The following is a 24,091-nucleotide window of genomic DNA, read 5'->3' as shown; positions in this document are numbered from 1 at the left end:
CCTTTTATTTCTGTTTTCAAAGTGTTTTAATTAGAATTGTAGCGTGATTCATAGTTAGATTTACTTTGAAGCATCTGATAACTAACTTTTTTTACTTTTCAGATTCTCTTTGTGGCCAGATGGGTTTGTATGGACAGGCTTGTCCATCTGTAACTTCATTAAGGTGAGTGCTATTCTTTTTCTTTTTTGGAACATGTAACATTTTAAAAATTGTGCTGGTCAAGTCATATTAGAATGTATTTCAAGGTGAGGTTCAGAATGAAATACAGTCATGTGTTGCTTAATGATGGGGCTGCGTCCTGAGAAATGCATCATTAGGTGATTTCATTGTTGTACGAACATCGTAGAGTGCACTTACACAAACCTAGATGGTATAGCCTACTACACACCTAGGCTGTATGGCAGTAGTGTTTTGGGACTGCCATTGTATATGTGATCCGTTGACCAGAATGTCATTATGCAGCGCATGACTGTATTGTAGTTTGTTTTGTCAAAGAGTGCTATTTGGTGGGGTTGGGAGATAGTTTTGTTTACAGAGATGTTGTGGTAAGGGGATTTGGCTCTTTTCTTAATCTCCACTTAGTGAACTTATATATTGTACATGAAATAACATAATTGTACGCTTTTTTGTCATTCCCTTTTTTCAAACTAATCTGCTCTCTACTTGTTTTAATTAGAAAATACATAGTAAATTTTGATTGCCTCTGTAGCAGATTATTAAATAAGACTAGGTGCTAATTTTAACCTCTTTCTGAAGGATGATGTAAACATGATACCTAGATTATCCTCATTTCCAGTGAATAAGTAAAATGTAAAACGTAGGAACTAAGTTGTTATATATAACCCAGTGATTTTAGATTTTTTTGATGTTGCTAAATCTTTTCTACAAATTAAATCTTATGTGAAAGCCAATGAATAAAACACATAAATGTGGGACTTTTCTGCTTGCTTAGGCTTCTATGTTCTACTCCACAGTTGCCCCTAAGGGATTGCTGCAGTTCCTAGAGCACAGTTTGAAAAAAATAACCTAAATCTAATCTGTTAATTGAAGTCTTTCAGACTAGAATATGAAGTGTTGATGGTAGCGCCTACACAGTTACATGTGGTGTTGCAGCTAGCTGTATCATTTATTCATTCAGCATATTGAGCACCTAATGTGTTGTCAGACACTATTCTAAATGCTGGGGCTACAGTGTTGTACATAACAGATAAAAATCCTATAATCATGGAGCTTACATTCTGGTGAAGGAACAATTAATAAACAAGATAAGTGAGAAGTATCTGTTAGATACTGACAGTGACAGTGATAAGGGCTAAGGTGAAAAATAAAATAGAGAAGAGGAATAGGAAGTATAGGAGTGTGTGCTATTTTAGATAGAGTAGCCAGGGAAAGCTTTACTGAAAAGGTGACATTTGAGTGAAGACCTGAAAGAGTGATGGAATGAGCCATATGTTGGGTATGTGGAAGATGAGCATTCCAGGTAGAGGGACTCCAGGAAGTGCCAAGACAGGAGACTTGCCTTGTATGTTGGAGCAACAATGACATGATCAGTGTGGCCGGAACAGAGTAAGTGATGAAGAGAGTTGGAATTGCCCAGCTTTGGAGGGCAGAAGGAGAGAAAGGAGGGATACAAAATTGTTGAGAGCCATGAATGTGAAGTTAAGGAATCCTTAGGCTTGCAAGAAATTCTGGTTGTTTAGAATGCCACAAAAGAAAAATGAAGTTGCATTTTTAGTTTTTATATACTTGAATTTTCAGCAGGCCGAGGCTGGCTGTTCTTTTTCCTCAGTAGAAAAGCTTTACTCTGTGCCATTATGGCATTTCTTTTCCTGAGAATGCACCTGGAAGAGATGGATATAGATGGAGAGAGTGTTTTTCTACTTTGCTGGAGTCCATGTGTCCTTTCTCCCCTTGCCCCACCAAACAAGGGACATCTCTATAGCTCTGAAAGGACCTTTTAACATTTTTTTAATATAATTTTATTTATTTATTTATTTTTCCCCCAAAGCCCCAGTAGATAGTTGTATGTCACAGTTGCACATCCTTCTAGTTGCTGTATGTGGGACGCAGCCTCAGCATGGCCAGAGAAGCAGTGCGTCGGTGCGCGCCCGGGATCCGAACCCGGGCCGCCAGCAGCGGAGTGCGCGCACTTAACCGCTAAGCCACGGGGCCGGCCCTGAAAGGAACTTTTTAAAAAAGACTGTCGTCTTTAATCTCCAAAGCTGTTATAGAACTAATTTTACTTAACAGTGATTTCTGCTTACTATGAAGGGAGGGAGGAGTCATTTTACTCTTTTTTGAATATTTAAAACTTTGGATATGGTCATGTTAGGACATTTTGCATACTTTGATATTCCACAGATTAGACTTCCTTAAAGGTATTTTAGTTGTGGGATATGCTGAAACAATCATATTTTAAAGTCATTGACTGAGCTTTTAAATCTCTTTATTTGAATATTTATGTTTAGGTTAAGCTTGTATAAGACATTGGGTTAGGAATAATAGATACTTAACTTTTTGCTGATAGAATTATAGAATTGGAAGGGATGATGAAAGAGAAGAGATACCATGAGTTATTTTATAATTTACTCACTCTGTTATAATTCTGTGCACAGTATTCTGGAATCAAAATTTTTTTGGATATAGCTATAAATTTAGCATTAATTAATAAAGTGAGAAGCTCTATGGCATGAGTTGAGATATTTGGTATCCTTGTATGTATCTTTCATTTCTGTACTATTCTGTATGGTTCATCTGTGAAGCAGACAATTCTCATTCTCAGATTTATGGATAGAAGATCATTGTCATTGATTTTTCTAATTGGAAGCCAGCATTGGGTTGATATAAGGAGGAGAGGAAAGAACGACTATTTTTTGGTGAGGGAGAGAGAAACTGGATTACTTAAAACCACAATAGGTGCCGGCCTGGTGGTGTAGTGGTTGAGTTGGAACGCTTCGCTTTGGTAGCCTGGGGTTCGCAGGTTTGGGTCCCGGGCATGCACCTACGCACCGCTCATCAAACCATGCTATGGTGGTGTTCCATATATAAAGTAGAAGAAGACTGGCACAGATGTTAGCTCAGCGACAATCTTCCTCAAGCAAAAAGAGGAGGATTGGCAACAGATGTTAGCTCAGGGTCAGTCTTCCTCACCAAAAAAAAAAAAAAAAAACCAACCAAAAAAACCCCACAATAAATTTTAGTCTGCTTTCCCGTAGAGTCTTCCCCCAACCAGAAACAGGCTCCCCAACTGCGCTATCCAAGTAGGAATAGAGCCAGAACTTGTAAAGTAACTCATACCCACTGACACTGCTTGTTTGCCATACCTCTCTTGTATATACATTACTACCATTATGTCTTGTATATACTACCTGTAGATCTAGAAAATGGCTAGCCTCAAGACAGGAAGCATATGAGTTGGTGGAGAAGAACTGGCATGTGGCTGGGAATGGGAAAGTTGGTAGGCAGGTAGGAGTTTGTTGGCATAGATAAGAGTGGGAGTGGACAGTTATGTGTAAGTAAAGGTAGAGGGGTAGAATGAAAGTATGTGACATATTTTAAAAGTTTGTTGGGTAGGAGAGGGTAGTTAGTAAATGGATTAAAACTCTTTCTCCTCTTTCTTTAAATAGCTAGGGTAAACAAGTTAAGTATTGTTTTTTATAGATGGTATTGGATCCTTATTTAATCTGAATGTTTTAGGATTATTTTTAAAATTACGCTTACTATGTAGAAAATTTGGAAAGACAGAGATAACTATTGTTAATATATTCATATCATGTAATTTTACACCAGTAGATACTATGTGTGAATTGGAAAAAGGCCCCCCAGATTTTCTTTAAAAGAATGATTGCAAAAGATTTTGTAGCAATAGCTAAGTATACTCTTTAATTTTAACCAAATTGGTCTTAACTGACACTTTGTTCTTCTTTACTTGCTAGTAGGGGTAGAATAGTAGGGGTAGAATTGCATTTTAACAAAAGTCACTATAACAACATCGTATTCTATATAATGAGATTGTTTTATTCTTATCAGTCAGGGTTCTGTCAGGAAGCAGAAACCACATCAGTTATTTGAACAGAGATACTTTAATAGGATCATTAACTAGATATGAAGTTGTTGAGTAGGTAACGGAAAGGATAAAATAAAATTCTAAGGTTTCATGGAGATAGACACTTCTGGAAACAGCTACCAGCCGTAAGGGCTCAGGCTGGGACCAAAGGGAAAACCTAGAGACTTAGAGGAACGGCCCTGTAGAACCAAAACTTGGACCTCTAAAGAGAAGGCACTACATAGCTGTTGCTACTGTCTGAGCTCAGAAGAGAAGTCTCATGGGTTTGAGACCTAGACCTCTGAGGAAAGGGTGCTGGTTGGTGCTGGTGTCTTTGAGTTGGGTATGATGAAGCTAGTTCCACAAGTGCTGAAAGCACTGCAAACTGGATTCACTTATTACTATGGGGAGGATCTGCTGCTGTAGGGATGAAGAAGCCTTTGCTGGGGTAACTCTCTTATGAAGCCCAAAGAATAGACAAGAAGGCTGAGGTATCTTTTTCCTTCTCCAGGCTTACAGTCTATCTTTAGTGCCCCCTCTTGGCAGAGCCTTATGGGAAACCAGCAGGCAAAGCAGAAATGTGGTGTGCAGAGTCCCAGTTCCAACATCATTAAAGCAGATTGGGAAGAAGGGATGGGGGTGTGGAGCTGAGGAGCAATAACTTAATAATTTGTTCCAGCAAACTACTAAGAAATATGGCATAAAAAGATGTTTTCTCAGATTTGTTTTGCAGCCAGTGTTTATGTGATTTTAGTAGGCTACTTGCATGTTGCTAAAAAAAATCCTAATTTTGTAAATCATGTCAAATTATATTTAAAATTTTATAAGATTCACAAGTATTCCTTGCAGTCTGTATCTACTGCAGTCATGACCTGAGTTTGGATAGTAAGAGTCTGGATAGTGAATACTGGGTCATCTACATTTGTTCGCATCCTCAGTTTTGGATAGCAAGAGTGAGAGCTCAGATAACGATGTATATAGTTTCTGTCAAACAATAGAATCCTCAGAATTTAGCAGAATCTATTTGGTTCCTGAGTTTGCATAAGATGGATTTGAATCCTGAGGTGTACCTGTGTTTTATTTCCAAGTACAGATTCAGTAATAGCAAAGCTTACTGAAAAGGGAAAAACTTTCTTTGAACATTTGCTTTATGTAGACAGGTAAACACATATACTTCTTTCACATATTGTAGCAGTAGACTATTTTTATAATTTAGTTTGATCAAAGCACAGTAAAATTTAGTATTTCTTTGGACTTGTTAAATGGGGCCCTTCCTACATTTCTGAATTGTCTAACATTTGTTAGAGGATTAATTTTATTGTTCACACATGTATGCAGCCCGGGACACTGGGTTATCAGTAGCACTGTAAGTAGTTTCTGGTAATATTCATTAGTTTCTACCTAATAAGTTTTCTATTTTTACTCCTTTTTCGCACTCGTTTTTTCCTTTTTGTTAGTCCTCTCCCTTAAAGATGCCTTTTATCATTGATCCAGTTTGTCTGTTTAGGATGTGCTAGGGAACACATTGGGATATTTTAGCACCAGAGAAGCTCATGTGTTAGTTTCTCAGATGAATTTCATGTTCATCTGTTTCCTCATTCCCTCTTCTTGATGACCCTGCTATTTATTTTTTTTAAAGATTTTATTTATTTATTCCCCGCCCCCCCCCCCCCAAAGCCCCAGTAGATAGTTGTATGTCATAGCTGCACATCCTTCTAGTTGCTCTATGTGGGACACGGCCTCAGCATGGCCGGAGAAGCGGTGCGTCGGTGCGCGCCCGGGATCCGAACCCGGGCCGCCAGCAGCGGAGCGCGCGCACTTAACCGCTAAGCCACGGGGCCGGCCCGATGACCCTGCTATTTAGAATGACCAGAGAAGGCTAGATTTATTTGAAGGCTTCTTGCTGCCGTGTTTCTAGTAGCAGGCTTGGTATTGATAAGGCAGCTCTGGTATATAGTCTTATAATCAGATAGACACAAGGTTCAAATCTCTGCCATGTATTACCCCATGTGACCTTGGGTAAGTTACTTCACTTTTCCTAATTTTACTCTAATAGGGCTGTTATTGCTTACCTCACTGATCTCATAGAATTTATGGGATGAAATATACATATAAAGCATCTGGTATACTTTTTCCTCTTTTCTCTTTTCCAATAGTAGGAAGCAAAAGGGATCATCATTTTTATGACAAAAGAGGACAGATTTGTATCCTTTACTGTCAGCTCAAGAACATGAGGTAGAAGAGGATTTCTCTTTCTTCTTTCTTTTTCCCCTTTACCTTAGATTCTTAGATTCTGGAGTATCTACCAATAGTGTTCAGGTTTGCAACTGGTCTTCAGGCTAAGGATGTTGCTGACATTTAATATTATATGTTTATTATAATTAATATAATTTTATGCTTTTAGGTCTGTCCCACACAGTGGCAGAAATAGCCTTTGCTTTATCGTACCATAGCTTATCATTATTTTCATCTTTATCAGGCTTTTTTTGGAATTGATAAAATCTGTTAATTTGCATGTTTAGATATGGCATGTTCCAATTAAATGAAGAGTAATGAGAAACCCTCTTAATTTTGACCATTACAGAAACTTTTTCTAAGATGTACTTTGAACTTTTTTGTCTTGTTCTAAAGCTTTACTGTCTGTTATGGTAACACTAGCCTCATGTGGCTATTTAAATTAATTAAAAATAAGTAAAATAAAAAAAATTAGTTCTTCAGTCACACTAGTCACATTTTAAGTGCTCAGTAGCCATGGCTACTGATGGCTGGGGGCTGTCATATTGGATAGCACTCAAACATTTCCATTGTTGCAGAAAGTTCTGTTGGACACTGCTGGTCTAGATCATCCTAAATGTAGTTTAATCTTTGATCTAAGATGACCTAATGCCCTAGGGCTTCCGTTTTTGAACATCAGGTATTGAAGAGTATCATTGACTATTTATTGACTTAAGGACATATTGTATAAGTTACTTTTGTGATTAAATATTGACTTTGATAGTTAGCATTTATAGTGTTCTTACTACTAGCCCAGACATTATTTAAGCATTTTTAAAGTGTGTTAGTTAAGTTTCCTCAACAACTTTATGAGGTTGGTACCATTATTATCCTCATTTCACAAATGAGGAAACTGAGATAAAGTTAAGCAATTCAAGGACATGAGGGGAGTAAGGGACAGAGCTGGGATTCATACATAGGTCTTGCTCCAGTGCCCTTGCTCTTAATCACTAAATTTTGCCTCTTTCTGTCAGTATTTATTATAATTTGAGGCTTTTTTCTTAAATGAAGGATGCCAAGAAATATTCCACTTAATTGAGGATACTATAAAAAAAATAAGTGCAAGAGGGAGATATCAATGCTGGAGACTGGAAGAAAGTGATAGAAAACTAGTTATCTGATTTTGAAATACATTGTGTGCAATTGAAAGAAAAAAAACTTGTTATGAAAGGCAGCAGTTTTGTTTTTTGTTTTTTCTTTTGTTTTGTTTTTTGTGAGGAAGATTGGCCCTGAGGTAACATCTGTTGCCAATCCTCCTCTTTTTGCTAAGGAAGCTTGGCTCTGAGCTAACATCTGTCGCAGTTTTCCTCTGTTTTTTTGTTTGTGGAATACCGCCACAGCATGGCTTGATGAGCGGTCCGTAGGTCTGCACCTAGGATCTGAGCCCGCGAACCCCGGGCCACCAAAGCAGAGCGCATGAACTTAACCGCTATGCTACCTGGCCAGCCCCAGCAGCAGTTTTTTTATGGGGAGGTGGTGGAGAAATTTGAGTTGTCCTGAATTCATATACGTAGGGGGAAGTAATATTAGAGGTAATAGGGAATAAAAATAATCACTGAATATCCTGGCAAAGTAAAAGAGGAGTTAAATGTAAAATCTGTGCCTACCAACAGTGCACATAGTATAAAATAATAGTACTGAAAAATAAAAAAATAAGATATTAGGGGCCGGCCCTGTGGCGTAGCGGTTAAGTGTGCGCGCTCCGCTACTGGGGGCCTGGGTTCGGATCCTGGGCGCGCACCAACGCACTGCTTTTTCGGCCATGCTGAGGCCGTGTCCCACATACAGCAACTAGAAGGATGTGCAACTATGACATACAACTATCTACTGCGGCTTTGGGGAAAAAAAAAAAGGAGGAGTATTGGCAATAGATGTTAGCTCAGAGCCGGTCTTCCTCAGCAAAAAGAGGAGAATTAGCACGGATGTTAGCTCAGGGCTGATCTTCCTCACAAAAAAAAAAAAGATATTATATGATTTGATTTAGTAAGCTTATTTTATTTTATTTTATTTTTTTTTTTATAATTTTATTTTATTTATTTTTCCCCCAAAGCCCCAGTAGATAGTTGTACGTCATAGCTGCACATCCTTCTAGTTGCTGTACATGGGACGCGGCCTCAGCATGGCCAGAGAAGCGGTGCGTTGGTGCGCGCCCGGGATCCGAACCTGGGTCACCAGCAGCGGAGCGCGCACACTTAACCACTAAGCCACGGGGCCGGCCCAAGTAAGCTTATTTTAGTCAAGCTTTGCTTGGTTGCAGGTAAAGGAAACCAGCACTGGATATATCAGAAAAAAAAGAAAAGGAAGTTATTTGCAGAATTATTGGAGGATTTCACAGAACCCAGAGATAGCTGAATCTCCTGCAGAAATAGAACTTAGGTTCTTAGGAACATAGGCAGTATACTGTCTTCTCGTTGCTTTTCTCTGAATGTAATTTGTTTCCTTTTTTTTTTTCTGGGGAAGATTCGCCCTGAGCTAACATCTGTTGCGAGTCTTCCTTTTTTTTTTGCTTGAGGAAGATTTGCCCTGAGCTAACACCTGTGCCAGTCTTTCTCTTTTTTTGTATGTGCGTCGCTGCCACAGCATGGCCACCGACAAGTGGTGCGGGCCTGTGCCCAGGAACTGAACCTGGGCTGCTGAAGCAGAGTGTGCCAAACTTAACCGCTAGGCCACAGCGCCGGCCCCTGTAGTTTATTTCTTCATTTCTACAAACCAACTCTCTTTACCTTTCTGGCACATGGCCATCCCATACCTCTCAAGTTCATAGCTTCTTCATTTAGGAGCCCAGCCCAAACTGTTTCAGGCCTAATTCTAAATTCCTAAGGAAGAAAATTCAGGTGAACAGTGTAGGTCAGGTATCACATCCTGGTTCACATCCTTTAATTGGTTGTTGTAATACTGATACAGACATGGTATAGATATGACTTTCAGGGCCCTAGGGATGGAGACAACTCTGAGAAAGGGCATGGTGAACTAGGCAAAACAGTGTAGAAAGTGTCTGATTAAAAGCAGCATGTGTCCAGTGTTGGGTGAGAAGGATTAGGATTTCAAGAGAGGATACTTTTAGGATTCAAACCCTTTCCTTGGGCCGGCCCAGTGGCTTAGGGGTTAAGTGCGCGCGCTCCGCTACTGGCGACCCGGGTTCGGATCCCGGGCGCGCACCGACGCACTGCTTCTCCGGCCATGCTGAGGCCGCATCCCGTGTACAGCAACTAGAAGGATGTGCAACTATGACATACAACTATCTACTGGGGTTTTGGGGGAAAAAAGGAGGAGGATCGGCAATCGATGTTAGCTCAGAGCCGGTCTTCCTCAGCAAAAAAAAGAGGAGGATTAGCATGGATGTTAGCTCAGGGCTGATCTTCCTCACAAAACAAAAACAAAACCCTTTCCTTATAGTGACGTGGGTAGTGAATAGGAGACTTAAGTTGCACCTTCATATCAGAACAGGGTATCCTTAGAATTGTAGATTTGAAATTGGACTGCTGCTTCAGTTCTATTCAGTTTGACAGATACCTATTGAATACCTGTTATGTGCTTACATAGCGTTCAAGATTCTCACAGAAGCAACAAAAGAAAAGGAAAATAAACAATTATTCTGCCCCATACTAGTACTTACTTGAGAGCCTGAGGAATAGGTGCTATGGACAGGTCTTCGTCGAAGGTTATGGTACTGAATGGAGATTAAAAGCAAAGGAACACTTTCCTCACAATTAACACGCTTCCTCCTCACCTCCCACGCATTTTTAGAACTCACAAAGTGATATATTAGCTATGTAAAAAAGTACAATTCATGGAGGTTATGGAAAAATGAAACTACTTAAGTAAATAGAGGCTGAGAAAAAGATAGTGTTTCTTAATATATTGCAGGTAGGTCTATAGATAATTCAAGAAATAGAAAACCAAGAAGAGAAGCCCATGTAGTATAATGAGAAGGAGCACTGAATTGGAAGCCATAAAATGGGAATAATCATTCATGCTTTACCTTACAGCACAAATATATTTATTTTTGTTATTGATATCAAGAAGAAACCAATGGGGCTTAAACTAAAATCATGAAGGTAGATTATTACTGCTTTTCAAATTGATTTTAGACCTTCCAGTGGGTATGAAGTGGTATCTCATTGTGATTTTTTTTTTTCCGCCTGAGGAAGATTCGCCCTGAGCTAACATCTGTTGCCAGTCTTCCTCTTTTTTTTGCTTGAAGACGATTCACCCTGAGCTAACATCTGTGCCAGTTTTCCTCTATTTTGTATGTGGGTCCCCGCCACAGCATGGCTGCTGAGAGTGGTATAGGTCCATGCCTGGAAACCAAACCCAGGCCGCTGAAGTGGAGTGCTTAACCACTAGGCCATGGGGCTGGCCCCTGTCTCATTGTGATTTTAATTTGCGTTTACCTGATGACTAATGATGTTGAACATCTTTTCATATGCTTATTGGCCACTTGTATATCTTCGTTCAAATCTTTTGCACATTTTTAAACTGGGTAGTTTGTCTTCTTGTTATTGCATTGTAAGGGTTTGTTAAATATTCTGGATGCAAATTTTTTGTTAGAGCAAAAATTTTAAACTTTGATAACATCCAGTTTACCAATTTTTTCTTTTATGGTTTTTTCTTTTTATTTCTTAGCTGAGAAATCCTTACCTACTCCAAATCACACATATGTTTTTCTTTTTTTAAAAACATCTATTGAGATATAATTGACGTAGTACAATTCTGTAAGTTTGACACATATATACACCCATAAACTCATTATCACAACATATCCATCGCTCACAAAAGTTTCCTAGTGTCGCTGTGTGATTCTTCCCTCTTGTCCCTCTCTCTGCAAGGTATCAATTGATCTGCTTTTCTGTCCCTGTACTTTTGTTTGCATTTTCGAGAGTTTTGTAGAAATGGACTCATCCAGTCTTTATTCTTTTTTCGTGTCTGGCTTCTTTCATTCTGCATAATTATTTTGAGATTTATCTCTGTCACTGCATGCATCAATAGTTCATTCCTTTTTGTTCCATTGGGTATATGTACAACAATTTGTGTATTCATTTACCTGTTGATGGATGTTTGGATTGTTTTTAGTTTTGGCTATTAAAAATAAAAATGCTGTGAACATTTGTGTATATGTCTTTGTGTGGACATATGGTTTATTTTGGATAAATACCTAAGAGTGAAATGACAAGATCATATGCTAGGTGTATATTTAACTTTTTAAGAAGCTGTCAAACTGTTTTCGAAAGTGGTAGTACCATTTTACATTCCCACTAGCCTTGTATGCGAGTTCCAGTTGCTCCATATCTTTGTCAACACTTGGTATGGTCAGTCTTTTTAATTTTAGCCATTCTTGTAGGTGTATAGTGACACCTCAGTGTAGTTTTAATTTGCAGTTCCGTAATGACTAATGATGTTGAGCATCTTTTGATGTGCTTCTTTGCCATCACATATCTTCTTTTTTTTTTTTGGTGAGGAAGATCAGCCCTGAGCTAACATCCGATGACAGTCCTCCTGTTTTTGCTGAGGAAGATTGGCTCTGAGCTAACATCCGTGCCCATCTTCCTCCACTTTATATGTGGAACCCCTGCCACGGATGGCTTGATAAGCGGTGTGTAGGTCTGCGCCTGGGATCTGAACCTGCGAGCCCTGGGCTGCCGAAGCAGAGCGTGTGGACTTAACCGCTATGCCACCGGGCTGGTCCCCCATCACATATCTTCTTTGTTGAAGTATCTGTTCAAATCTTTTGCCCATTTTTAAAAATTGGGATTTTTGATGTCATATCTAAGAAATATTTGTCTAACCAAATGTTACAAAGATTTTCTTTTATGATTTCTTCTAGAAGTTTTATAATTTTGGCTTTTATGTTCAGTTCTGTGATTCATTTTTCAAGTTTTTGTTTATGACGTGAAGTAAGGGTCATTGTTAACTTTTCCCCCAGACTGATAGCCAGTTGTTTCAGCATCGTTTTTTGAAAAGTTTTTCCTTTCCCTTCCCCACTAACTTGTCTCGGCATCTTTATCGAAAATCATTTGAGGGCCGGCCCCGTGGCTTAGCAGTTAAGTGAGCGCGCTCCGCTGCTGGCGGCCTGGGGTTCGGATCCCGGACGCGCACCGACGCACCGCTTGTCTGGCCATGCTGAGGCCGCGTCCCACATACAGCAACTAGAAGGATGTCTAGTTGCTAGGAATCTAAAAGTAGATATTAGAATGCATTTGTGATAATCTGAGAACAGCTCCAACTCAAGTAATCTATACATATTGTAGATATTGCATATTGGTTTTTTTTTTTTTTTTTTTTTTTTTTTGGTGAGGAGGATCAGCCCTGAGCTAAGATCTGAGGCCAATCCTCCTCTTTTTTCTGAGGGAGATTGGCCCTGGGCCAACACCCGTGCCCATCTACCTCTACTTTATATGGGACGCTGCCACAGCCTGGCTTGACAAGTGGTGCATCGGTCCATGCCCGGGATCCAAACCTGTGAACTCCAGACAGCTGCAGCGGAGCATGCGAACTTAACCACTGTGCCACCAGGCCAGCCTCTATATTCCGTATTGTTAAAAAGCTGTATGTCAGATTGCCTATGTAAGAAGACTTACAAGTAATTTAGAGATTGATTTTTGGCCTTTTCAGGTTCTATGCATCTCATGAAAAGCCTGATGTTAACTACTTGTCATGGCCAGGGAAACTTATATGATGCCAAATATTTTTTAAGATCCACAATGTAGAAGTGAATTCAACTATATTTGTTGTATGCTGTACACTATGGAGACTATATTGGCAAAGCAGAAAATAAGCAAGCATGTCTTTTTTTTTAAAGGGTTTCTAATAGTTGTCATTTGTTGAATGCCTACTATGTGCCAAGCATTAACCGTGTAGTAGGGTGTTCCATATATATTTTGTCATTTATTCCTCAGAGTAGTTCTGTGAGGCTTAGAAGTTTGTTTGACTTGTCCAAGGATGCAGTTAATAAGTGGAAGAGTAAGAATTCAAGCCCTTTTGAGTGACTTCAAAGCCCTTAGTATTTCTGTTACATTATATATTATGTTAGAAACAGTGGTGATCTTCAGTCTTTGAGATGATTGACTTATTATTACATGGTTCTTAAACTTTTTAGTCTCAAAAATTATTTAGTATTCAAAGAGCATTCATGTGAACTATATCATCAAAATTTATTGTATTAGGAATTAAAACTAAGAAAAAATTAAAATATTTATTAATTTACATAGAAATAACAATAAACCCACTATATGTTAACATAGATAACATGTGTTATGAAAAATAACTATTTTCCAAAACAAAAAAAATGAGTGAGAAGATTGGCATTGCCTTCCATTTTTGCAAATTTTTAAAATATCCGGCTTAATAGAAGACATTTGGATTCTCATCTCTGACTCTGCATTCAATCTGTTGTGATATCATTCATCACATAGCATCCGAAAAGCTCCACTATACACTTATGAGAGGATGAGAGTGAAAAAGTCAGATAACATCTTACTATGAAAATTGTTTTGACCCTTCGGATCCCCTGAAAGGCTCTCTTGACCACACTTTGAGGACCAGTGAACCATAGACATCATATGTAGCAGCTTAAGCTGTTTCTCTAGCATTTTCTGCACATCATATTAACACTAAAAGATAAGACAGGATCACCTTTCACAGTGTTAGCTCTCTGCTGGTACTGATGCCATATTATTGGTGTAAAGCCAGGGAGGCAGAATGTGTGGAGATAAAACTGATGTAGGATATCCAGTAAATGTTGTATGGTGAGTTGAAGCAGTATGGTTGTAAACGGGTCAGGATAAACACTTTAATGAGACAAATGAACCAGTGGACACATGTTACTCAGAAGAATTTTATTATACTTATATATATAATTTGTTTTAAACAAAGTATAAAAAGTATTAATAGCAGATTCTGTCTGGGTTTTTAAATAACAGCTGCAAAGATGGCTTTAAGTCTTCTTGTGTCAAAGAGACTAGTATTCATCAGTCTTTCCAGCTACTCAGAGGCAGAGATTCCAGTAGGTAGAGTGAGATTTAATTGCAAAATACAGTATTTACTTAATGACAGAATGTAGGTCAGTGGTTAATGTCCAAAAATAGTTATTTTTACTCTCTAAATTATAGTGTAAAATATTAAGATGAGAATTACACATATAGCATAAAAATAGCTTTTGACCATATGATCTGTAAGTTTGTACCCCAAATGGAGTTCTAACTGTGAGTTGGCTTGTATGAATTTAGAATATGGTTTTATGAATCTAAGATTATATATTTGTGGAGTAATTTGGAGAGAATCTAGAGAAGAGCAATGACTATATAATGGTTCTTTTTTTTTTTTAGTGAGGAGCATCAGCCCTGAGCTAACATCTGTGGTAATCCTCCTGTTTTTGCTGAGGAAGACCGGCTCTGAGCTAACATCTATTGCCAGTCCTCCTCCTCTTTTTCCCCAAAGCCCCAGTAGATAGTTGTATGTCATAGTTGCACATCCTTCTAGTTGCTGTATGTGGGACGCAGTCTCAGCTTGGCCGGAGAAGCAGTGCATAGGTGCGCACCCAGGATCTGAACCCAGGCTGCCAGTAGCGGAGCGCGCACCTAACCGCCAAGCCACGGGGCCAGCCCTATAATGGTTCTTAAATCAGATCCTGTTGGAGAAGTTCTGAACTTTAAACTTAAGGAAGAAACCCAGGGGCGGGCCCGGTGGCGTAAGCAGTTAAGTGCGTGTGCTCTGCTGTGGCGGCCCAGGGTTTGCCGGTTTGGATCCTGGGCGCGCACCGACGCACTGCTTGGCAAGCCATGCTGTGGCAGCGTCCCATGTAGAGTGGAGGAAGATGGGCACGGATGTTAGCTCAGGGCCAGTCTTCCTCAGCAAAAAAAAAAAAAAAAAGGAGGAGGAGGATTGGCAGATGTTAGAACAGGGCTGATCTCCTCACCAAAAAAAAAAAAGGAACCCAAATGGTGTTAATATTATAAAGTATATGAAGCGTTGTTATGAAGAGAACTGACCATTTCTCATTTTCCAAGATAGAATTTAAAAAAATTTTCTTCCATAGCAAGGGAGATAGAGATTAGCCTGTTAAACTTTTTTTTTTTAAACTTTTTTTAAAAACCACAATGAATTACATACCTTAGAACAGATGAAATAAGTTGTGAACTTTTCTTGACTTGGAGATCTTAAAGAATATTGTTGATCTGCAAAATAAGTAATACTAGGACTTTTAAAAATGACCCAATTAGGTTCTTTTTCATCTCTGATTTTATGGTAAATAGCTCTGCAATCACAACTGTGTGTACAAATGGCAGTTGTCTCACTAAATCCTCCGAATTTTTGCATAAGCGGTATTGTGAATATACTTGGAATTTTAGGGGTGAAAGAAAAGTTGCCTCGAGTTTTGAAGAATTACCTTCTACTATTTGTGTATTAGATTCTATATCCTAAATTATGGTTCCTCCACCTGTATTTTCACTTGAAACCAATGAGGATTTTTTCAGTTTATCTTTTAAAAAAGGTCATTGCTCGTAGGAAGTTTAAAGGCTCAGTTAGGGGCCGGCCCGGTGGCACAGTGGTTAAGTGCTCACACTCCACTTCAGCGGCCCGGGGTTTGCAGGTTCAGATTCCAGGTGCGCCCACATGCACTGCTTGTCAAGCCATGCTGTGGCGGCGTCTCATGTAAAGTAGAGGAAGATGGGCGTGGATGTTAGTCCAGGGCCAATTTTCCTGAGCAAAAAGAGGAGGATTGGCAGATGTTAGCTCAGGGCTAATCTTCCTCACACACATGAAAAGGCTCAGTTGTTCATACCTTAGTGGAGATTAGGTTGATGCTGTACGCTTTCCCCTTAAGTGGAGCAGACATCAAGTACTTTGAAAAAATGGGCGTTTTTATGGGAGGAGAAGAGCAAGTAATTAATTTTGGAGTTTATAACTCCAACATTGGGGGCTTAGGGCAATGTGAGATGGGAGATCCAAGGTATAGAAGGTAGTGAGAAGTATGGTAGATACAAACTATATTGAAGTTTTGTCAGGAGCAAGCTAGTCCTGCACCAGGAAAATGGGAAAATGTTATTTCTTTCTTTTCCTTGTTACACCTTTGTCTCTCTGCTACAAGATATCCACCTGGGGCTTTTACATTCTTAGAACTGTGGACTTAGAACTCCTTTAGAGAATAAATAGGATTTTGTTGGCTGTTTCAGGAATCATCATCATATGGTCTTATTTCTATGGGAAAAAATGTTCTCAATTCTCATATGCAATCTACAACAAAATTTTAAAACAATCCCTTCTGAGTCACTTCTTTAGAATAAATAATTGAACTCATGAGGGGCTTATTTCCATTGAGTTTGCTAAATGATTATTGTGTGATTTAGGGCATGTTAAGTCTAAAACCACTGAGTAAGAATGGCAATCACTTAAAATTTAGGAAATTCTGAAGAGTGTGAATTTGATAAAAATATTAATAGCTAACATTTATTGAGTGCTTATTTACTATGTATTAGAAACTACTCTTAGTGCTTTGTATGTATTAACTCATTTAATCCTCACAACAGTTCTTTGAGATGGGTACTGTTTTTATCCTCATCTTACAAATGAGGAAACTGAGGCATAAAGAGGTTAATTTACTTGTTTAAGGTCACATAGCTAAAAGTGGAAGAGCTTGGATTCCAATCCAGGCAGTCTTAGTCCAGAGCCTGTGTTCCTAATCACCAAGCCATATCTTTTTAAATGTAGGACATTGACTGTGTTATTTTGCTGAAATTGAACTAAAAATAGAAACTTTGATTTTGCTGGTATATGATAACTAATTTTGAAAAAAAAAAAAAACACCAGCTACTTTTGCTTGGAAATAGCTTAAATTATTCATTTATAAATTTAAAAATATGTTACATAGGGGCCGGCCCGGTGGCGCAAGCGGTTAGGTGCGCGCGCTCCGCTGCGGCGGCCCGGGGTTCGCTGGTTCGGATCCCGGGCGCGCACCGAGGTACTGCTTGGTAAGCCATGCTGTGGCGGCGTCCCATATATAAAGTGGAGGAAGATGGGCACCGATGTTAGCCCAGGGCCGTCTTCCTCAGCAAAAAAAGAGGAGGATTGGCGGATGTTAGCTCAGGGCTGATCTCCTCACAAAAAAAAAAAAAAAAAAAAAAAAAAAAAAAATATGTTACATAGTTATAAAATGTAAAGTCAATCTGTAGTAGATTTTATTTCTTTTTAGGTTTCTGCCTTGCTCTGCTCCTTTGGGTACTCAAATATCCACATCTACTCTTTTTCTTATATATGGAACTCACTCATCCTTTTCCCAAGGGAGACAACCCAGAGTTTCATCCAGTTATTATATCTAGCTGAAAATCCAAGCTCTCTGGGTACAGTCCGTTTCATCAGATTCCAGAGTGGCTTCTTGTGGTTCAAAGACCTGTAAACCAAAGATGAGTAATCTGTACTCTACATACCTAGTATATAGGAGTGGAGAAGGAATAGGATAATAGCAATACAAGCTGTTATTCAGAAAAGGGGATAATGGGACACACTCAATAGTCACTAGTCCATATTGAGTATAATGTCTTCCTGGGTAGGAGTGGCAGAGACTCCCTGGCAGTGTAATAACGTTCTTGGTTCTGCTCTTTAGTGGGGTCTCCATTGTCCCCTATGCCCTCTGAGAGGTCTTACCTTGTCCAGTATCCTCCGTGGCCGCGTCTGAGATGGATATTGGTGAAGATGCCCTTTCTGGGAAATGCACAGCTTTTACAGCTCACTTCTTATTAATGAGCTTGAGTATTATTTTGAAAGCTTAAGAGGCTTTTGCAGTCTAGACTCTTTCTGTTTCCTACCCCCACATACAGTTATCTTAAAAAACTTAGTTTTGGGGCCGGCCCTGTGGCCTATTGGTTAAGTTTGGCGTGCTCTGCTTCGGCGGTCCGGGTTCAGTTCCCAGGTGCAAACCTACACCAGTTGTTGGTGACCATGCTGTGGCAGCGACCCACATACAAAATAGAGGAAGACTGGCACAGATGTTAGCTCAGGGCAAATCTTCCTCAGCAAAAAACAAAAAAAACAAAACAAACAAAAGACCAAGAAACTTAGTTTCTAGACTTTTTTTTTTTTTTTTTGTGAGGAAGATCAGCCCTGAGCTAAGATCTGGCTAAGGCCAGTCCTCCTCTTTTTTGCTGAGGAAGATTGGCCTTGGGCTAACATCCATGCCCATCTTCCTCCACTTTACGTGGGATGTCGCCACAGTCTTGACAAGTGGTGCATCCGGGCGCGCCTGGGATCTGAACCTGTGAACCCCGGGCCGCTGAAGTGGAGCGCGAGCACTTAACTGCTGCGCCACCGGGCCAGCCCCTAGTTTCTAGACTTTTTATTGCTTTGAGCTAAAGAACCTGCCCAGACAGTATGTTTAAATGTGAAAACTCTCCCCTTTGTGCTCTGCCTTCCCCAGAGATTTCTAACCTTGTTTGGTGCCATGGAATCCCTTCAACAGTCTGATGAAACCTGTGGACTCTTCTCAGAATAATGTCTCAAAATTCATAAAATACTTAGGATTACAAAGAAAGTCAATTAATTATATTGAAATACGGTTAGCAAAATATTAACTTTGTAACCTAGTAATATATGTGCCTTTAAATTAACACATTAAATAAAAGATCTAGTGGCAAGTCTAAGACACTATCATAACTTTGAATGGTTGAGGAGTTTGAATAAAAATTTGAGATTCTGCAGCATTTGTCACATGATATGAATATATTTGTGATTTTTGTTGGTGGCAAAGTTGCAGGTATTGTTAAAGCTACTATGATTTGTTGTCTACTTTTAGAATTAAAGAAAATGCTCAATTTCAGTTATAAGTTAGTGAAAATAAAGAATATATTTTCCCCCATCCAAGTTTATTGACCTGTTTTGGCTCCTGAGGGAATGATGGCTCTGGTGAGGCCATTTAAAACAGTAGCCTTGGGTGGAAGGACAACACCCTTACAACATTGCTTTTGTCTGGCAAGGCATCCGTCTTCTCTCCTGCTAAGGCTGCAGTTTTGCGGCTACTACTCATTTACTTCAGTTTGCTACTTCAGAAGCAGTTGGTGTTTTTCCAGCCTCGCAAGGCTTAAATCATATGACTCTTAGCTTGAATTGCAGGCCATAGGCAGGGAGTACCTCCCGTAGCATATCTGCAATTTCTCCATCTCTGCTTGCAACTCTAATGGTAGTTTATTTCTCTCTTAGGACTTTAAGTGGCAAGAAGGAGCCAACACATGCCAACATTCTGATTTTTTTCTATATTTCTTTCCTTGCTGTAACCTCAGTTGGCATATGGTTTGCTTTCCAACTTCTACAGATGACGGTTTTACCAAATCCTTTGTCACTCTTTAATAAGTGTCCAGCTTTCCAACCTGCAGTATCAGAGTTCTTAATGTTTGCCTTATCAACTCCTTCTTTAAGAAAGTGTCTTGAGCCAGCCCTGATGGCCTAGTGGTTTAAGTTTGGCGTGCTCCACTTCGGCGTCCCAGGTTCGGTTCTGGAGCATGGAACCACACCACTTGTCTGTCAGTAGCCATGCTGTGGCAGCAGCTCACATAGAAGAACTGGAAGGACTTACAACTAGGATGTACCACTATGTACTGGGGCTTTGGGGAGGAAAAAAAAAGAGGGAGATTGGCAGCAGATGTTAGCTCAGGGCAAATCTTTCCCAGCAAAAAACAAACAAACAAACAAAAAGAGTGTCTCATTTTAGGTTCTATTTTATCACCCCACTTCCATGTCCCAGATTCCATGTTTGTTAGGAATTGCATTCACCTGCTGGTAGAGATCTTATAGTAGTTAAACACATAGAAAGTCTGGAAGATAGGCAGTTCAGGGCTAGGATGGCAGTTTCACAATTGCTTCACAAAAAATCAGGGATCCAGATTCCTTCTCTCTGCTCCCATATCCTCAGTGTGTGGCTTCCATTCTCAGAGATCACCTTATGATCCAAGATAATGCCTGGAGCAACAGCTATTGTGTTCACATTCCAGACACAGGAAGGGCAAAAGGTGCAGTGCCATCCAGAACAAAATTGGGGTTGTATTCCTAAGGAGGAAGGTAAAAACATATTAGGTGGCATTTAGTGGTCTTTGGCATAGACCTTGCTTCTGGTTGCCTTGGGTGCTGAGATGCTGTAATAGGAGTTATATGTTATATAAAATATATATGTATTAAAAAAATGGATATGTATAGACCCCCTGAGATGCATGTGATCAGAAATACTGCTGTGGTAATTACAAGAATTTCTTTTGAGTTCTCAGTTGCTCAATTTTTCACATGCTGCCAAGTCTTAAGATGAAATGCCAAGTGCCAGGAGTGGAGTGGGAGGATTCAGGAATATCTAGGTCACAACATCATTACCCTCATTATTCTTAGTCATTTTATTTTCCTTGATGTCTTCCTCTTACCTCCATTTAGGGAGCCTACAATATCTCTACCCATTTCCTCCCTTTTTGATACCGTTGAAAACTTGAAAACTTTCTGAGTAAGCTTTGGCTACTCCATGGGAGTTAGGGAAGTTGCAGAGGCAGGCCAAGCAATGTGCAAAAGCATATTTGAGATCATATCAGTAGCAGTGTTTTATAAAGTAGGATAAGAACCTCCCTCTCCTCCTGCCGTGTTGTGACTTAGTATTGAGTTGTTATATCTTGATGCTCTTTACCTTTTCATTTTATGCAGGAAGAATTCCTCATGAGACTTCTTTTAAGCGACATATAACCATCATAGATTTAAGAACTTCAGACATAAGTTCTCCATGCCTTGCTTTCTCCCACAAATAACATTATCTTTTTATGTTTGCTTCCATCTTCGCATTTTGCTTTGCTATTTCAGTAGAACTGTCTCTGTTCCTGTGTAGTGCTGCTTGTCAATCTCTTCTCTAAGTCATACTTTTTTCTAATTCATAAAGGACTTCAATCCTGTGATTATCTTTACCTCATGGTATTGAAGCTTCTTTTCTTTCACCTCCTCCTTTTAGCTTTTAAACTTGTGTGGTCTCACTTGTTTGTGGAGGAGCATACCCACACCTTCATTGGATAGTCACTATTTCAATCGTTTAACCACCATTTATTGACCCTTTACCTACTATATTCCTAGGCACTGCGGAGACAGAAAAGAATAAGCAAATTCTTTCTTCCAAGGAGCTCATGGTCTCATGGGAGAGAGATAGATAAAGTTAGTTAATTCTGTACAAGTCCTGTGATAGAGGTATTTATATTCTAGTCTGGGAGCAGGATCCAGTTCAGTTTAGGATTCGGAAGATGGGAGGAGTGGATTGCCCAGGCTTTCTGGAGGGGGAGATGTTTGGTCTGAGTCTTGAAGAAAAAGTAGAAGTTAGCTAGGCAGAGTAAGAAGGAAAAGACATTCTCGAAAGGAAGACTTATTTCTTATCCAAATACTATGTTATTTTTCAGATAATGTGTACCTGGCATGGTGTTAGGTAGCATCTGAAGTACTAGTATATGGTCACTATCCTCAGTGAGGAGGTGAGGGAAGAGGGAGGGAGGAGGAAAGCTTAGACATATGATGCAGTTAATTATTCATATGAAACAGCATGGTAAATGCCAAACTGAGGTTATAATTGCTCTAGGAATTTAGAGAAAGATTAATAAAAAATAAAAGCTAAAGTAGTTGAAAATGAGAAGTTTAGATTTAGTATTTAGGAGAAAGGGAACCATTGAAAGTTTTGGGGCACAATGACATGAAAACAATGCTGACAGATTTCTCTTGGAGTCTATGTGTGGACTCTGGAGGTGATTAGCAGGGAGGAGTGGTGAGAAATCAGAGTCTAGAAGGCCAGCTAAGAAGCTTTTGGTATGAGGTGAGGTAATGAGGGCCTGACATTTCTTAACTGGATTTCCATAACCAGATTCCTCAGAGCCTCCCATGCTGTTTTTAAATTGACCACCATCTCTTCTCTTATACAAGTAGACTTCTGTCATCACCATTTCACTAAGAGATTTCTTTCTCAAGTTACTGATAATCTAGTTGCATCTAATGGTCGTTTTTTTCTGTTCTTTTTTTTTTTTTTTGTGCGAAAGTTCAGCCCTGAGCTAACATCCCTGCTAATCCTCCTCTTTTTGCTGAGGAAGACCGGCTCTGAGCTAACATCTATTGCCAATCCTCTTCCTTTTTTTTCCCCAAAGCCCCAGTAGATAGTTGTATGTCAGAGTTGCACATCCTTCTAGTTGCTGTATGTGGGACGCGGCCTCAGCGTGGCTGGAGAAGCGATGTGTCGGTGCGCGCCTGGGATCCGAACCCGGGCCGCCAGTAGCGGAGCGTGCGCACTTAACCACTGGCCCCGTTTTTTTCTGTTTTTAGTGCTTAATGGAGAACCACTGCAATGACTAAGAATATATAAAATTTAATAAATTGCAAACAAAACAGAAGCCCCACTTTTTTAGAGCTTAAACTTGAGAGATATTTTATGGTGTACTTTAAATCTGCTCTAGCAGAACTGATGAAAATAAGCACACAGTGGAATAATTCTCACTCATGATACCTTTGATGACTAGGGAACATTTTCTTTCCAGTCCGTTTAGATCTTGACTTTCTTCAAGTCTTAGCTGAAGTTTGTTCTTCTCTACCTCTCAAGGCTGCAGTCCATCTTCTTTCTTTTCTTTTCTGAACCATTAGAGCACCCAGAACTCAGCCTTGCACTCTTTTTCAGCTTTTTCTTGTGTTTCACTTTTCTAATTGGACTACAGGTTCCTGGAGGACAGGAATTTTATTATACTTCCTCTGTGTGTGTGTGTGTGTGTGTGTGTGTGTGTGTGTGTGTAACATCTCACTCTAGCATAGCCATGTACACGTGTAATTATAAATTCTTGCTAAATGCTATAATGCGTATTAAGTACCTACTTATTGTATGTTTATATTACTGAGACTCTGATAAAGTCTCAATTAGTGGCACCGGTGGAAGGAAAACAGAAGTTAAAGATGGTTCTCAATAGGGGGCATCTGCAATATCAATTATATTCCAATTTGGAACATGCTTTTATATTAAGTTTGAAAATGTGTGACTGGCTGCTTTGGGAATTTGAACAAAATAAAGCTACTCAGTGGAGACTTAGTTGAGGCAAATAGGATGACAATATGGTATAATAATAGCCAATGTTTATAGAATGAAATGTGAATAGTAATAACAGCAACTACTATTATTATCACCACCACCACCAATGGCTAACATTTATTGAATACTTACTATTTGCCGGTCACTGTTTTAAATACTTTACATCAGTGAGGTAGGTACTATTACGATGCTCATTTTACAGATGAGGTATGGGAGAAAAACTACTGGATTGGGCATGAGAAGATCTGGGCTCTGATTTTATTTCTACTGTTAACTACCTATGTGAATTTGGGCAAGTCTTTAACTTCAGTAGACCTGAATTTTCATCTTTAGATTGAAGAGATTAGTCTCTAATCTCTAGGGTACTTTGCCTGCTCTTTTGATATTCTGTGATCTCTAAATTATCTTGTCTCCTTATTCCACAAGTTCCTATAATTTATTTTGTGCTGGGAACAAGCATTTCTGGCTGAGATTGTAGAGCAGGATGGTAAGGTTTTTTTAGATCTCTGAAGGTGCTGTATAGAGGAATTTAAAGGTCAGGTTTCAGAGGAATGCATACAATAGAGATGGATGGAATTTGAGAAAATGAGAAAGGTAAAACTGTGGATTAAAATATATGAAAAACAAGATAATAGGATTCCACTGGCAATACAGACAGAATCCTCATGGCTCTCTCGTGATTTATAATTGCTATTGCTTAATCTGGTTTACTTTA

General features: G+C 39.3%; 1 protein-coding gene across 10 annotated transcripts in view; it reads left to right on the top strand.

The window, feature by feature from the left end:
* The window catches only part of FOXJ3 (forkhead box J3), a 158,654-nt gene that overhangs the window by 23,596 nt on the left and 110,967 nt on the right, over positions 1–24,091 (top strand). For 9 of the 10 annotated variants that reach the window (XR_009221800.1, XM_058552087.1, XM_058552084.1 and 6 more), the window contains exon 2: positions 103–163. Coding sequence is in view for 8 of the 10 variants with exons in the window: in XM_058552081.1 (XP_058408064.1) it covers positions 103–163 (61 nt within the window). In the remaining 2 variants the exon portion in view is untranslated. Of the gene's footprint in view, positions 1–100; positions 164–24,091 lie in introns of those variants that run through there. The other variant, XM_058552089.1, reaches the window with a different exon arrangement.

Source organism: Diceros bicornis, chromosome 13, assembly GCF_020826845.1.
Source record: "Diceros bicornis minor isolate mBicDic1 chromosome 13, mDicBic1.mat.cur, whole genome shotgun sequence".
Classification (NCBI taxonomy): Eukaryota; Metazoa; Chordata; class Mammalia; order Perissodactyla; family Rhinocerotidae; genus Diceros; species Diceros bicornis.
The sequence above is the reverse complement of the archived record's forward strand: the minus strand, read 5'-3'. Positions and strand labels throughout refer to the sequence as shown.